This window comes from Venturia canescens, chromosome 10, assembly GCF_019457755.1.
Source record: "Venturia canescens isolate UGA chromosome 10, ASM1945775v1, whole genome shotgun sequence".
NCBI classification, from domain to species: domain Eukaryota; kingdom Metazoa; phylum Arthropoda; class Insecta; order Hymenoptera; family Ichneumonidae; genus Venturia; species Venturia canescens.
In genome coordinates this window covers 9622278-9640256 of record NC_057430.1, presented here as the reverse complement: position 1 = coordinate 9640256, position 17979 = coordinate 9622278, and the positions used below count along the sequence as shown (strand labels likewise).

Here is a 17979-nt window from a genome sequence, read left to right as displayed (position 1 = left end):
AGTTTCTATGGGTGGACGAGACTATTCTACGTTTTCGTCGCACATTTCCAACTATGGATTTGTCGAGGTCAGAGCAGAGGCTTCGTCAACTGACCCTGAAAAGAGGGAGGTTTCTCTTGTCCTGTCTGATTCTTGTGACTTGAATTCCACACTTGAATCTCGGGGATTTGGGAAAGCGATGCCAGTTATCGGAGCGAGTAACTTTTTGTTCCGTTTCATTGAGTTTCTGTCATATCGCGAATGCTGAACAAAAATGGTGTAAAAAAAACACTTTTTACTCATTTTTTCGGAAACTTTTCACTTCCACAGAATTTTCGTTCTCAATTTTTTTCCGATTGCAACTTCACGACACACCATTTTTTCGGCTCGCTTTTAGCTCGCTCCGAGATGCCTGTCCAAAGAGAAAAGATTCTCTGGAAACATTCAGAATGAGATTTGACTGTCGCTCGTGAAAAGCACGATCGGTGAAAAATCATTTCGAGCGTTCGTGCGTTCGACGAAGCCTGAAAATTGGAGGAAAGACGAAAACTCGTGTCAAAGAGATTTGACCTCCATTCGTGACAATTAGAACGGAAAATCTAATTTTCATTGGATGTCCTGAAAGAGCCTGAAGTTGCATGCCCGCGAAAATAGTGCTCGAGCGAAACTCGAGCGATTTCTTATCAAAAATGTACAAAAGCTCGAGTTCAATCTCTCGAAACATTTACAACGAAGTACATAGTCGAGGGTAATAATTCAAGTGGTTTCTTTCTTTTATTTTTCTTCGGTAATTCGAGCGATTCAGCGATGAGGTCGAGCTCGTGAGCATCGGGCAGATCCTTGTACTCCTTTCCGCAGGCCTAACGAATTTAGTGTTGCGCACTTGCATTATTTATGATCGCACGAGGAGAAAATATTCTCGAAGCACAAACAAAATGCTCCGAGATAAAACGCGCTTTTTCTCCCTCTAAATGTTTTCTTCCAGGCCACCGAGGAGCGTTAAAACATCCGGTGATGTTAGCCCGTCGTGAAAAAGTGTGTCTGTTGTAGGAGCGCGTGATACGAGGAGCGTGTATCTTTGGTGAAAAGGGAAATGGCAAAAATGAATCGAGTTCAGGGTCCTGCGACGACGCTATAATTCTCATTTTCGGTTAGAGCAATATTTATTTTTAAATCGACTCTTCTCCTCCCCCGCTCGCTTGCCCTTCCTTTTGGAATTCCGTGACTCACTTTTTGTGCCGCCCCGCACACTTTATATCGTTATGTCTACGCGATCATTCGGATCGCGTATGCTCCGAGCGTATTTTACGGCCCGGATCATTATTCCCGATGTTGGGAGGCATCTTGAGCGTTTTTTTTACTCGCCGGATCGTAAAAAACCGTGATAACATTTCCCTCTAGAGTGAGAGCGTTTCTTGCGCAGTTACCTCCCTCGAACGCCACTGATAGCCAACTTTTTCCAGACTTCTATGTGCACGCGTTTATTTATACCTGAAAATTTCTATGTTTAACAGTTTTTTTGTCGCGAGTATCGATATCGATTCCATTCGTCACGTGCCCTATCTCCTCTCATCCGCTTAATCCAAGCATCTGACGAGACGAGGAGAAAAACTTGACGGTTCATCCTCCAATTTGCTCGTACAGCACTTTTTCCTCCCTCGTACCAAACGTGCTCCAATGAGCTCGCGAGCAGCCACAGATAACACATGGATTTTGAGAAACGTCATGAAGTTATATTTGTCGTTAGTTTTTCGGAAATAGATCTTTTTTATCTTAAATCTTTATATAATTATTATATAATAATTATATAAATTGAATAGATATTTAAAAAAAAATTTTAAACAGACAATCAAAAGTACCGATTCTTTACAATCAAACATAAAAATTTTTTTTTAATTTAAATGGATAATCAAAAATATTGACTTTTCATAAATAAATATAAAATTTTTTTTAAATATATATGTACATTTTTTATTATAACAATATAAAATATAGATTAAAAAAGAGCTCGACAGACTTCGGAGCGTTGAATATTCGTGAAAATTCATCGTTAAATTTGCATTGAAATAATCATCAATCGAATCAATTTCGAAATAAATCTGCGATGAAAATTCCTTGGTATTTTGGATTGAAACTTTTTTGAGATCAAACACTTCGATGTTTGAAATCGGACTCCATCACGCCAGTGTAAAACTCACTTCGTGCGTTTATTTAATCGAACAGGCAGGCCACGAACGTACCAAAATTCATTATTCATCGTGTCGTTAACAAATATTAGGCCTATAAAAATAGGCTTCGATAGAGTTGATAATAGTCGGATATTTCTCGTGTATCTCGTCAATTTCTTCATTCCTTCAAACATGAAGATATCTCTATGATCAGTTGCGATTACCAAATTGGAGTATCGACAGCTTTCTCGACGCGATAGGCCGGGAATAAGTTTCTACTTATAATTTTCAACGCTCCAAAATAGCTCGTTCTCGGTCGATAACCTTTTTTCACGAGTACACGACTCAACATGAATTTAATGATCCAAAAAAATGTCTCCAAAACTAAAATTATGTAAAATTTACACAAAAAAAAACAATTTTTTAGCTCCGAAACGTAAAACTGGAATAATATTTGAGGAACGTCGAACCGCGGTTCCAATAACCGCTAAATTCAAAACGTTCGTAATTTTTCGGGCAAAACACACGAGTACGGTCGGGAGCGACTACAAACTTTGAGCAAAAAAAAAACATTTTATTCCATTTCTTCAGAACTTTTTTAGTTTCATACACAATTTTCTTTATTAAAAAAAAAAAAAAAAACAACAAACGAAGAAAACGATGTACAATTGAACCTCGAGAAAAGATCGTTTTCACCTCGTTGCAGAATTTGTGTTTGAAAAAAACAGATTTTAGTGCCCTAGAATATTGATTCGATAAGCAAAGATTTCGTGCTCGACTCATTGAGTAAGAATACTAATGCGCAATGAAATTTGTTGATGTTATAAAAAAAACTGATGTCACTTTCAACGTTCTGTAACGTGCAACGAGGCTTCAGGAAATAACTCGATGACGTAAGTCTAGTAGAAGAATGCGAAGAAGACGAACAACAAATCGATACGATTTTTATTCTGTTTTTTATTTTTTTATTTTTTATTTTTTTATTTATTCAACTCGATAAACACAGTGATCTGCGTTGTCGTAGCGAGTGATATCTGCCCTCGACAACGGTATCCTCTCGAGTATCGATTTTCAGCCATAAACGTGTTTTATCTCACTGAGAATTTATCCTGTATATATTCGTCCGAATCTACGAAGCGGAAGCCCTCGGGTGTATTTTCCGAAACGAGTGAGGAAATATGTTGAAATTATGAAATTCCTTCCGCCGATGAAATTTCCAGACAAAAATTTCGTCGATGAACTCCAAAGTTTCCAAAATCAGTGCGATCAGAACGGTTTTCGTTTGGGAAAAGCGGATTTTCGTATTAGTTTGATGAAAATGAATTTGATCGTACGGATTTTCTGAACTCAATTTAATCATCGGAAGTGAAGTTCGTCAGGACGAATAACAATAATAATTGAGCTGGCAAAATAGCCAATGAAACTTTTGTTTCGTAAGCATTCGAGTACTAATATCGATTGCGTCTGGTTCACACACTCGAAGGATTTTTTTTCATATTTTTTCGTCTATTTGATACTTTCGTTGGTGGGATATCGGATTGCAAGCAGTCGAGAGTTCACGGAGCACGAGCACATACATAGACACACTCGTCCAGTTTTTTTCTACTTTCTTAACGCTCTTTTTCTCCTCGTTTCTAAAGCGAAGCTCCGCGTTCAAACGGGTGCTCTTCAGACACCTCGAGCAATCGCCATTTTTTATTTCCCAGCGTGGAGCTTCACGAGCTCTGTATTTACGAGCGACGGTCAGAAAAAAGTCTCTCAAGACCTTTTACAGTGTTGCTCGGCTCTCTTTCTACGGAGGCCGTTGTAATCAGCGACGAGTTCTTGTCAAATTTTCTCAATAATGATTTTCACGAGTTTCCACGCGTCTCTCTCGCTCTCGTCTCCGCGAGAGCTCATTTTTCGGTATCTTCTGTTTCATCAATCCAGCTTATCGAGGGTGAAACTCGAGCGGAGGTTTATCCAAAGTTTCGAAAGCAAATATCAATTACAATAAGCTACAAAGAGTTTTCTACCCTCGTCAAAATCGGTGTCTACAATAAATGGCGACGTTACTAAACCTAGTGATCGAAGATTGCGTCGTAGAACGAGGGCGAAAAACAGTTGGCTGCTTTTCCGAGACGGTGAAATCAACGCATCAATTAGAAAAATCGTTCGCAGCAACGTTCCTTCTACTCCACTCCATTTCCTGGTTATTAAAGAAGATTAGGCTTCACTTGACACTCAAAAAAGCAAGTGAACTTTATATTACTCATTTAAGGAAGTTGAGGCTGTACAGTCATTTTTTTAATCCAAAAGTTATGACCTGTACCTTTCAAAAGTTAGGCCAGTTTACAGTTTGGCAATGTTGCATACACTTTAAAGAAAAGTTGGGGAAAAAAAGACGAAAAACTGGTGAAAGCTCAGTCGAAAACACGAACGGCGACGATCTTAGCCTCAAAAAACTGCACGGGAAACAGATTATTATTAATATAATCTCAGCAAATCTCCTAATAAATCTGAAAAAAATTGACATTATTCGGCAAGCCTCGTTCATGTTGCCCAAAAAATTTCATATTTTTAGCATCATTTTTAACGGAGATATCACCGAATGTGTCTTGACTTCCATAAGATTACATGTTATTTGGCTCAAATTGTTATTGATTTTTCTCAGCAACGACGCTCCTAAACTGTCTGAAAATTTAAGTGATTTTTTTTTACATTTCACTTTAAAAGATGCACTCGGTTTAAAAGCGATGACATCATTTTCATTCTAATGCCTCAACTTCCTTAACGATAAAAGAAACGATTAAAATTTATTCTCACAATTATTAAAGAGATTGATCAATTTTCAATATAATGATAGCAGTTTAAATACTTTCGTTGTAAAATCGCCAAGCAAAATGTGACAAGAGCCATTTTCTATTTATATGCGCATGTATATCCATATTTCAAACCAGCTGGCTCAGGGTGTTGTCAAACCTTCCACCGTTTGTATAAGTGTTGTTCTTTTTCCATTCCCAAGTGATTTTCACCAATAACAAGGCTTTCTCTAGACATCATTGATATCTAAAAACATTATATTTTCTTATCCTCGTTTTTGGCTCTTTAAAGTTGGGAGGATCGTATTTTATTAAGGAGGTCGGATCACGAAATGAAAATAATCTGAATTTTATAAAATTTGGTGATAACATTCTTTGGCAACAAGTATACAGATACAATTTTTTTCAACATTTTTCACCACATTCTAATGAAAAATCCAAATAAATTTATGTCGTTATGTGTATTTTTAAAGAATACATTTGCCAAATTTTATCAAATTCTTATAATTTTGAAATTTTTCATCTTTTCAACATGGTTTAGCATGGCAACATTGTATCGTCGGGATCCAACCTCCTTAAATCCAAATGCTCGCACAGGAAGTGTGCCTGCCACGAGGCTGAAAAAATGTGATTTTCGTTAATAGTTTTCTCGACAACTAGACAGTAGATCCTACAATAATTCCTGGAATAGATGCACAGTCTATATTTTCTAGCATATTTCCAAATTTCACCTCGTAAATTTTGAATTTTCGATTCCCATTAGATTCGCGCGAGCTTCCTTAAACCAAGAGTCAATTTAGCAATCACCATAAACTCGTGAAGGCTGCTCTTCAGCGGTGGTGCAAGGTGGTTCGTGGGAGCCTTGGAAATGGTTCAACAAATTGGCAATATCGTTTTAGCGTTATTCAACCGGCGATGTCTATCGTCTGGGAAATGTATCATCATCTTGACCCATATTCGAAGCAGTTAGGCTTGAAACTCTCGTGCCTCTACACGTTCACTGTTACATTTGTGTGGTGCATATTGACCTTATTCGTTGAGGGAGCTCCGGGGGAGGGGGGAGGGAGGGCGAGACGCTAGGCTTACAATTTGATTGAATCTGAAGCATCGAGTTCTCAAGCGGTTGTACACAGTACGTGCCACCTTCCGGTTTTCCCGGTAGTTTCCTTCCCTCCAAGTTAATTACAATCGAGCAAAGTGCTCGACGTTTCTAGCAGTTACAATAGCGCTTCCGGTTTCTCATCAATTATGATTGTAACTGCAACTCGCCGCGAGAGTGTCCTCTCCGCGCTTCCTTCTCTTTTTATCAAAGTCCTCATCTTCTATCCAAAGTACACATGGAACGATAGCAACTTTGAAAATTCTCGGTTCTTCCACATTTTTCCCTTAAGCTCCAAGAGTCACGATCGTGCGAAATTACGCTTCGATTAATCATCCTCACTACCCCGTCGTTCCGACTAATTATTCCTCGACGACGCTGAAGTTTCCAACGTTGGAGTTCAACGAAATGAACGAAAAAAACGTTTTTAATTCACCAATTTTTTATTTCACGAATCGTTGGTGCAGCTTGCAAAACTACGAATCGCAAATTTGGCAGGGAACAAAATAGGAGAATTACTGGAATTATTGGAGAGTTTTTTTCGATCATTTCGTTGGACTCCAACGTTGGAAACTTCGGCGTCATATTCCTCGCAACATAACCAACCGCCGCCCCGCCTCCTCTTCTCGCATCCGAGCTCTCTCAATCCGCCTCCAACTAATTCACTTGGTTAATTTTCGAAAAACAAACATTTCTCGTACGATTTTCTGCTCATTTTGTTTTTCTGGATACATAAAAACTCGATCGTTGCGAACGCACTTGGACGATTTCGTTCCGAAATATTTGAATTTCTGCCATATTCACGACTCGATACTAAAGTAAAAATCAATTAACCCTTAGTGTGCACACCTTCACAGCGAGACATTTCGTGCACATGGGGTCACTTTGACCCCGGGTCATTTTCGACATCGAATATCTCGGTAACTATGCGCTTTTCGAAATAAAAGGTTTTGTCACTTTTTGCAGTGAATCGATCCAACTTTGAGGCTGCAAAGTCGGATTTCCAAAAAAATCTTTTTTCATTGTTCAAAAACGTGCTCAAAGTTGATAGTGCGCGTAAAAAGCACTTTTTCGGTTAAATCTCTCGTAAAAAATTAAATTTTGAGTTTTGAAAAAAATCCTTACAGAGTTTTACAGACAAGTGTCCATGCTTTGAGGGAAAAATAGTCCACTTTGCAACCCTTCCAAAAAGTCTATTTATTTTGGAGTACGAAGTGGCTATGCTCCCTACTTTTAGAGAGGGTATAACGATTTCTTAATATTGGCGGTTTTACTTATGAGATGCTCATCTGTAAATGCTATTCATGTGAGAAAAAATGTTGGGGTCAACCTGACTCCAGATGCACATTAAGGGTCAAGTTTCAAGCTGATTTGTTCACCCCGAAAAGTCAATTGACGAAAAGAAGTAGTAAAAAGAGTTTCATTTGGCCAGGGTCATCGGAGAGTTGTAGAACTCTTGTATTTTTACAAGTCGTTGATTAATCAATGCCCTCGTAGGGTATCGTCAATGCTTAGTTATCGAACCCTTCTCCTGTCTTGACAGCCTCAGCGGACTGGCAAAATGTTTATTTTCGGCAACGTTAGAGAAACTATCGTTAACAGAGGTTGCACTTGGTGGCCAGGTTGTTAATCGAGTTTTATATCCCAGGGGAGAAAAGACAAATGGAGAGAGAACGAAGGGAGAGAGAGAGAGAGAGGCTCGGGGATCGATTAACGCAAAGAGACGTAACCCTCTGTCACTCTTGTTGGGCCGAGCACACAACAGGCTCGAGCAATTATTGGAAAATAATAACGACACGTATCCGGCTGAGTGTTGAGTGAACGTGTAGAGTAACAACGCCGCAGTTTATCCGTACAATTTGTGAGGCTAAAACTTTCCTCGATGTTTGTTGAGCCCTGAATTTTCTTGTGGAATTAACATGGGGAGGGGGCATGGGAAATGGATGGGATTGATCAGACTCATTTTTCACTTCCCAAAGTAATGACGGGACGAAATTTTCGCTGGAGATTTAACGAGGAGCTCGTTGCCTCGTTCTGGTCGAGGGACTGGCTCAAAGTTGTCGATAAATAATTGTAACGCTGTCCCCAATGTAACGATCGACTCGAGGGTGTCGCAGCTATGAAAATAAACTGATTTCTTCCCGGGACTTCAAAGCCTCCGGAGAGATGCCGCTTCTATTTGTTTGCTTGGCAGAGATTTTCGTCTTGGAGGAACGAAAAATATTGGGAGAAACTCTCGGTGGGAAAGAGGACACCGCCGCTTCATTCGGAAATAGCTGAAAGAAATTCAAAGAGTTTCAACTGACAACTGAGATTTCATCGTCGATAAGCCATATGCGGCAGCAGATGTTTCATTTATTCTATTTGTACGTGCGCGGACGTGGCTCTGTGTAACAAGCCCGTGACTTTTCTTTCCTTTTGCTTCGCCTCCCCCAATGCGAATAATGATTTCAATGTTGAACGCAAAACCGCGATATCACGTTTCCTCTACCGAGTCTTTTCGTCCTTGAGCTCACGCCCAACTACGCACTTATCCCTCCGGAACTTTGCCGTCTTCCTCCTCGTCGTGTGCCTCACGTTTTTTTTATCCTCGTCCAAGATTAATGCGACAAAAAAACAGCCGAATAAACTTCTTCATACGATCTCGATACGAATTTGATTCGAACGTGCTTCCCACTTTTATTTTTTCTCGTTCGATACACGTCTCGTAACTCATGCTCCATTTCTCGAGGCCCGATTACTCTCCTGTTTAAATCCTCCGCAACGTTTCGCTTTTTACACTCTTTTTACGATGCTGAACAGTTTTTTTATGGATTTCCTGTGACAGCTCAAGGAAGCTCGGTCAGGGTCACTCCGCTTCTGGAACTTTTGAGTCGCTCCACGAGAAAATTATGCTCGTTCCTTCCTCCCATCGGGTTACAATTATTTTCATTGATCAATCTCATGGAAATTTTCATCTTTTCTATAATGCGTGAGAAAAGCGAATCGTGACCGGAATATTATTGCAACGCTGATAAAATTGATGATCAACTTTATCTCGAATTCAAAGAATTTGAATTTTCTTTCCTCTATCTTCGATCGCAGAAATCATTTTTGAAAATTCGAACGTTCATGGTGGATTCCTCTCGAAGGTTAATTTTCTCAAGTTTGCCAACAAAATTTTCCCAAAAAAACTCGAAATCATGAAACTTCATTCGCCGTGCAATTTTTACTTCCAATCCGAAAATTTTGCTCGTTCGTTCACTCCCTCTTTGAAGAATATTTTAACTTTTTTTACTTCGCACGAATGAAATTTGTTATCGCGAATGATTTGATTTTTTCGTGAGTTTTTAAATCGTATCATCGTCTGCAGTTTTTGAGAGAAACGGCGATGGCGTAGAATTCCCCAGGAAGTCGAAGGCTCGAACTGCCTGACATATTTCTATTGTTGAATTCCCATCCGATTATAGGATCGTCGGGTTTATATATTGCACGATGATCCGTTTCGTGAGAGAATGCGACGACACACGCGCCTGTTGAGCTTCCTATAACTCGGTGTGAACGCGGTACGAGTTCGTTATGATGAAATATCCTCGGAGTTTGACGATCATCGGAAATCCATATCCGGATATATAGACCGAGAGAGAATAGTGAGAAACGAGAAAATCGAGACTCCGGAACAAAAGATTCGCGCATCACTGGGCGCACTAATCCACTAGCGGAAATTAATTATCAATCCTCAACAAAAGCATCGTCTACAGTGTTGATTCTCAATTCTGTTTGAGGGGAAACTCCTCTGTCCTTGTGGATTTCTGCAATTTCTATGGTGAACCGAAATCCAAATTTCGTGGAGGAAAAATCCGTTGTTACATCGCACAGAGATTTTCTGCAAGTTCGAAATTTATATTCTCGCAGTTATGTTCGGAAGGGAAACTCGCCTCTGGCCAGGCATACGAATTCGCATCGTTGGGTAAAACGAGGCTTTTCTGGGAGTCGAAAATTTTCGTATCTCCAAAACGAATCCCACCTGCTTTACTCGACGCTCCCAAGGTTGTTGATTATTCTTGCGAAAATGTTTAACGGGAGACCCGAAAAATCCACTCGAGCGATTACCGATTCATCCTCGTAGATCCAGCCAAGAGTATTTTATACACTCAAAGTACAGAAAGGAAGAGAAAGATGGAGGATCGCGTGTGAATGTTTGTGAAGCTCGTACGTTCCGCTCGCGACGACCAGGCCGACGACGGTGTTCGTAAAAAGTGCTTGAAGGTCGTACAAGCGGCCTTCAAATCTCGGGGTCTCTTTGACGCTTTTTTCGCTCACGTGGTTAAGGCTTTTCGCAGCGTTATAATCAGCACGTGTCTAGTAAGCGTTTCCGTAGGTTTATCACGAGTCCAGCGGTTTCCTGACGTTTCCAAAAAGTCAACACAAAGATCCCGCGGATCTCTGGATCTTCGAGCAATTACACTCGGCACATGGAGCTCGAACCCTAAATCGAAATTAGGACACGAGAGTTTTTCTCCGAAACAATGATTTTCGAGCACATTCGAAACTTTTAATCATTGCATTCGTTTTCAACAACTCCCAACTGCCCGCGGGGCAAAAAAGCACTCGATTATCGACAACTTCACACGGTTGTACGCTGTTACTTTCACTTCGAGCTGTCGTTTTCAAATAAAAAATTATGAACTCTAAAGATTTTGAAATAACAAAAATGTTGTAACAAAAAAAAACAAAAACTCGTTCACTTAAGAATCCAAATCCTTTGACACGGTTTGACCGATTGAAAAAAGGCTCCGCCAGCCTGCGCAGGACGATGGCGAAAATCGGCTGACGGAGCGCCTTTTTTTAATCGGTCAAACTGTGTAAATTGGATTTCGAAAATAGGAGGATACTTTGTTCGCGAGAAAAAAATTAAAACGTATTCTCCAAATTAAATATTAAATTTGCAGGCATTCACAAAAAGTTCTTGCAGAAACTTCCATAAGTGATAAAAAAATATCTGAAGAACATGTTTACAGTTTCGTAAAATCTATTCAATTTTTTTTTTTTTTTTTTTTTGAAACCGGAGACTACGTTTTCCGATCCGCCACGCAACTCACACTAGGGACTTTCAATAAAATATAGACGGGTGAAAAAATATTAATGTCATTAATAAAAACTTGTTTTTTTAGACATTTTTGGCGCGTTTTAATTATGCCAAACGTTTGAACACTGATTATGACATGAACGGGCGCGTGAAAAATTCTGTCAATGACAGCTGTACCGACAGCACGGATAACAAGGTCGCAGCGTTGTTGAACTTACGGACCGACTACGCTTGTCGCAATAATTTTTCTTTTGACTAACTCCGTACCGGATAAACTTTTTTAAAAAGTAGTAAACTTTGAAGAGTCTGAAATAAAATCGATATCGGGATTTTCGTCAGATGACTTTGATCAAATCATTGAATAAGAAGTAAAAACATCTCCCGATGAAAATCTCGCGATAACTATTTTGTTTCAGACTTTTTAAAGTTTATTACCATTTTCCCAAGTGAAGGAGTTTTTCAGTCGGGAGTTTTTATGATTTTACCTCTAACTTGTTCGTCCTTGAACGCGCATGTAGAAAAATATGCCGAGGGATAAAACTCGCAAGGGCGCAGCAGTGACCTGAAAGCATGTAATCCCCATTCGAGATCGAATAATTCCGGCGCATGAGAAGCGCTCGTTCGAATATGCTTTTCCCTACAATGGTGGATGTCCGAAATAAATGAATAAATTTTTTTCTCCTATCGATCGAACGAAAGAGCGCAGTTCTCGTAATCATCGCTCAAGGGCCACGGCAAATACTCTACACGGAGTTAAATGACCAGTGACCAAATTGCCGTAACAATGTGTGCTCCGCCAATATCCACATTAAGCTCGGCACTACTTGCGTCGCCCTTCGCCATTAGGGAACACGTTGTTTCGTCTGTCACAATTCTTTATTATTCATTCTTCTTAGTCCACGTCAAAGAGACATTTTGTAAATAAGTTACCACAGACCCGAATCAATACGGCGGGTCTCATCGACTCTCGCGTTTTAACCTTTTGCCGAACGAGAGTCTCAAAAGTCGAGGAGCGTTGTGAAAAGAGAGAAACGAGAGGCGAATTCTGGCATGTTGAGAGGGAAAAAGCTTTCTGCGATCCCTCAGAATTTGCACCGGCCAAATTTCTTCAAAATATTTTTTCCGAAGCCAAAGTTTACGGAAAAACTGCTCGCAACGAAATCGCAACTTGTTGTTCCACCGACTGATTTAACGGAAGGAATATCCTGAGCAGAATCGCTCCCCTCTCGAGGGTAGAAAATGCATCCGAATCGCCGCGCTCCTGGGGCCGAACCTTTTTGGTACTGTTATCGAAAATTTTCGTGTTAACCGGAATCAGTGAGGCTCATAAATTATTAGTCGCTCCGATGAGCCGAAAATTATCAAGTTCCACAGCAACCTCGCGTCTCCTCTCTCCTCGTATTTTCTGTGCATAAATATTCGCTCTCGGAACAACTTTCAGTGGTATCGCGGAATATATGCAAACATCGAGTCTCGCCTTTTACAGCGATCGATCTTTTTCCTTCTCAAATTCTTGTCGATGACATCCATTTTACCGGACGCCCAAACTCGCGACAGGTGTCAGTGGGATCACTGATTCTTCAGCGTTTTTGACAAATAGTCGACTACATTTAAATTCATTATTTTTCTCTCTTTATCGTATGAACGAACGAAGCGATTCCTGGGAAGAAAGGAGGGAAGAAATTTTGTGAGATTTTTGAATTTCTTCGTTGGTTTGAAAAGTGACAGATTTCAGTTTTACCTTGTTGGGGAAATCGGCAGTTTCGTTAACATTTGAAAATCGAGAGCATTCGATTGTCGTTGCTTTGAAAAATTGACAGTTTCCTTGAAATTTTAAAATCGAGAGAATCCAATTTTCGTTCGTTCAAGAAATACACGATTCCGTTGATCCTTAGACCGAGAGAAGTCTGCGACGAGAAACAAGTCGGACCTGGTCGATGCGATATTTCGAGTAAATTATACAGCGCAGCAAGGGCAGCGGCGACGAAGAGAATGAGTTTGTAGAATGAGTAAACAAACGACGAATCTATGAATAACTTTGATATATTTATTGAGACGCCTCAAGAATTGTATTTAGCGTTCGATGAACATTGGGAAACGATAGCAAGTCACAAGAAAATAGAAAATAATAGAAGAATTCGGGTGAGAAATCGGAGTAAAAATATCGAAAGATATTTCGAGATTCCCCCAAAATAACACACGAGTTGGTATTCTTGGTAGAAAATTAGTGATAAATATCGCTTCGATAATGGGGTCGTTTGAACAGAAGATAAAGTTATTAATGATACGTTTATTCGTTCTGTCCGCTCAGCCCCTTCCGCGTTACATATTTTTTCACTTTTTTCAAACTTTCCTGCCTTTTTCGGCTTCAATCTATACCGGTGACGCGGAGCAGTTTCGCGGAGGGAGTAGGCTCACAGAGAAAGTCGAATGATCAATAGCCCCGACGGAAGAAATAAAAAATAAATAAAGAAGTATGAACTCGACGATGCAACAGGGCTTATTTACAACTCTCCGACGTTATTAATAAAGAGTATCAACGGGAGTAGGGAGTTACGAGGGGCTATTATTAAATCTTTCATTCACCGACAAGAATCTTTCGAGGCGTTACACAAAGGGAAATATACAAGAGTCACGAACAGATAGGGTGACACGATTTACAAGCTGCTGGTTCATACGACTTTTCTCTATTATTCCTGCCACCTTTTCACTCCGTGTTCGGTGGATTGAATCGTTTAAAAACAGCCATTCGCCTGACTTGATCGACGCAAATCAAATGCTCTTTATCGTTGTACCATTTTATCCCCGAGCGTCACATTCGTAACAATGAAGTTATGTGCTTTCTAGCAACTATACCAATCAGATTTGTTCAATCGATTGCAGTATTGAAGTGAGCAAAAAGAGGATAATTTACTTCTTCTTTTATACGAGTCAAAGATTCTTTTTATTAAATTACCTCATTTGCGTTTCGCTTCATTCGAAAGCAAATAAATTTCATTTTTTATTTATTTTCATTGAATTAAGGAAAAGTTCTGCTCCAATCGATCAGCGAAAACGAACAAAATGCTTCGACAATTATACTTTTTTTCAAATTTATTTCCTACCTTACCGCAGGGTTTTTCATTAAGGAAAATAGTATATAATTGGTGAAAATATTGAATCGGAAGGCTGAATAAAAATGTCAATTTCCATTGAATCAGCTAAAGCGAACGAAATGTTTCGATATTGAACGAAATTTTCAATTCCATTTTTATCGTATTCGGTATTAAAATAATTCCAGTGTTCGTAGATTTGGGAAATATGTTGAAATACCAAATTGGAGAACAAAGAAATGACAATTAAAATGCAATTTCTCACACGCGGTACAATTTTCTAGCCAAATGATCTTTTGTAATAATCCACAGATAATTCATTAAGAAAATGTCCTGGCACATTACTGTCCGGAGGCGCGTGAATTTTTGACAAATTGACTCGACACAGTGTATCGGGAAATTAACGAGCCGACGAAAACGCCAACGAAACGAGAAGCAGAGAAAAGGCCTCGCGTGCCGAGCTCGCTATCGTTTCCGTAGATCAGAATGGCCGGCCTCAAATGTAGTAAACCGACAAAAGGAGCAAGTTACACGAGGAGGCGACGAAACATTAGATTGAAATAGAGAACTTGCTTCCCAGAGCGAGGGCCACTTTGGCGTCCTGTTTTTATTATTTTCTTCACTTTATCACCTCCTTCTTTATCCTATAACATCAAATATTGAATTACTCAAGTAGTGTCACGGATACTCAAACTTTGTGGACACTTTTCTGGTGCTCTATCTTCGTCTTGAATCCATGGGCACGCTCATATCAGTCTTTATCAGAAAATCAGCAGTTCCTCCCAGTTATGAAGCATTTTCAGGCTCACCATTCTCATTTATTAATTTCCATGACGTTCTCGATATTGTACTCAATTTTTCATCGTTATTCCCACTTTCGTAACGAATCGATTTTTCGACTGACGGCTCCTTTATTAACTTTTGTTCTTTCCTCCCAGAAATGAGCTTTTTTCATAATTAATCAAAATTATCAATGACTCGTCCCTAATTTCGGTGAGCTCTTATTATTCTTTCATTTTTCAATGTCAATTAGACCGGAGTCGTGGAAATGACATGGGTCGTTGCCGATCACTCTGCAGCACCCGGAACACGCGAACTCACCGTCACCAAAGGACAGCAGGTCGAGGTTTTGGAGAACGGAAGTAGTCACGCCGGAGGAAACGACTGGACTTTGGTCAGATTGCCTCTGGCACCTGGACAATCCGATCCCCCTGCCGAAGGCCTCGTGCCTACCAGCGTCCTTAAACAACCACCAACTACTTCATGCAAAACGTCCCCGTCCAGAAAAGCACCGTCTTCGCAACCGAATACTGTAGGAATTGCTCAACAATCCGTAACCAGCGCAGAAGATGCAGGTCAGTCTTCTCTATGATTTTTTCAGAATCTCGATCACTCGAACTTCCTCCGAAACGAATGAATCTCGACGAGTTGTTCTATTAGATATTTCGAAATTCAAGCATTGGGACGAAATTATTCCATTTTTACGAAAACCAACTTTTGCGAAGTCCTCAAAATCCTTGAGAACATTTTCTCTATTTTTCCCTCGTTTTTTCGTACCAATTATTCCATTTCGTCGAAATGTCTGATTTGGGGACACACTAAAAATGTGATCGGATACAGTAACGCAGTAACAGATTGTTGAAACGTTCGCAATTCATTTTATAAAAGATTTTATTAACGGTCGATCTTTCTCTTATTGAACGGAATGAATTTGCTGGTTTTTTGGATAATTTTTCTACCATTTTTACCGATCATTTATCTTTTTTTTGGGTGTACCTCCGAAAAGCCCATGCCTCTGATTGATCTAAAGTTTCGTACACACATGTATTTCGACGTGCTCATAACGAATATCATGAGCAAAATGGAAAAACAATTTATTTAACATCATTCCACGTTAAGGTATAATTGGATGGATAGCTCGACCAAAAATTATATCTGATCGGAATTTCCGTACTTCGTGATGCAATAAAAATCTGAAAAAATTCAACAACATTTGGAAAGCTATGAACAACAATGATCAATAATAATATTGCCCAAAAGTTGATAACAAATTGTTTAAACAATTAATTATTAAATAATTTTGCGGTGACCTATTGTTTTCTTTACGAATCAAATGTGTGTATTTTTCTGAATGCTCATGAATTTCTTCAGAATTTTCGTGAATTTTTGAAATTTCTTAAAATTTGAATTTTGGATATGTTTTAGAAGACATATTTACCATTAGTTTTGAAAAGTCTTAAGGTTACTGGATCAAAAATGCACAAATAGAGCCACTTGAGAAATTAAAAAAAAAAAAAATTTCGTAATAAAAAACAAAGGTTTACTGTAAAATTGTAAAAAAATTATTTATTTAAACAATTTATTAATAACTTTTGGGAAATATTGTTGATAATTGTAGTTCATAGCTTTCCAAATGCTGCTGAATTTTTTCAGATTTTTATTGCATCCAGTAATACCTTTCGTCATAAATATAGATTTTAGAGGAAAATTTTTAATATACAAAAGTTGAAAAAACTTTTGACTTTATCTGATGTTCAACGAATTAGAACAATATCGAGTCGTTAGATAAATTTTACTTTTTCAAATTGTGTACCAACTAAACTTGGAGAGAAAAATCGCCAATTATTTGTCCCAAGTGCTAGAACGCAACTTCGCAATACAAAATGCTCCGAATCGTGTTCGAAAGTGCAACTGTATCAAAACGGTTTATTTCACAAGCGCAAGCAAAACGTACACGTGGCATTTTTCTCATACGATATTTAACCATTTTTCGCTGTGCAACGTCATTACTGTAACGAACGAGGGAGGAAAAACCTTCGAAAATTCAAGGAAATCATAAATCCAGCGACAACATTTGCCAGGAGATAACAAATTATTGCATCGACGAGTAATTCTCGGAAATTCAAGCCTCGAAACACCGCTCGAAGAACTTTAGCTGAAAATTGTCGGACGTGGGAGCAACGTTTCGCGGAAAATGTTTACAGCAGCGATGAAAAAACGCAAAATCGTCGGACAGAGTTGAACCAACGAAAACATTAGCGCGAAGGCAGAATAAATAGCAGCCCTAAAAAAATCGATGCGCACTTTGACGATATCAAAGCAAATTGAAGCATCGTTTCCCAAGTTTTTCCAACCTGCTACGCGAAATTTAATTTCCTTTTTCCACGAATATACGAGAAAAAAAAATACCAACGAGGAAAATTGTCGAATTTACCCAGTTTTTACCCATCGAAGATAATGAAGTTGAAAATAAAACAATAAAATAACATGAAAATGAAGATAATGAAAAAAAAAAGATAAAAACAAAAAACGCAGCCTCGGCATCCTGCACTAACACGAGGACTGTCGAGAGCAAGAAGATGCAACAGGGAACTGAAAAAAATTTGACTTTTTGTTGTGCTAAAAGACAACAAAGTGCATGCGAAAAAGATTCTCATTTGGTTCTCAAAAAACTCGGAAAATCATGAATTGTGTTCTGTTTCGGAATTGCTAAAAAAACGTTTCTTTATCGACAGGCTCCCCGAAATCCAATCCTGACGAAGAGGATAGTGCTGGAACTCCATTGCTGCATCATACTCACTATTTTCACTTGATGCTCGGCGAATAAACGTGATTTTCGAGTGAAGCTCGCTTGAAAAATCGAATTTTTATAAATCGTCGAGTGCTCTTGTTGTTCCAGGCTCTCATGGCCTGGTCTCGGCTTTGACAAGTACTTAAACATGTTGGAGGAAAGGTTATCACTGTCAGATTTATACTCTCGCTCACGTAGCAA

The 17979-nt window shown here is 39.1% G+C and overlaps 1 protein-coding gene across 4 annotated transcripts in view; it reads left to right on the top strand.

Moving 5' to 3' along the window:
* trio (trio Rho guanine nucleotide exchange factor) overlaps nucleotides 1-17979 on the top strand; it is a 67974-nt gene that overhangs the window by 21888 nt on the left and 28107 nt on the right. For all 4 annotated transcript variants that reach the window (XM_043431326.1, XM_043431327.1, XM_043431325.1 and 1 more), the window contains exon 20: nucleotides 15241-15562. In XM_043431326.1, the coding sequence (XP_043287261.1) occupies nucleotides 15241-15562 (322 nt within the window). The remainder of the gene's footprint in view (nucleotides 1-15240; nucleotides 15563-17979) is intronic.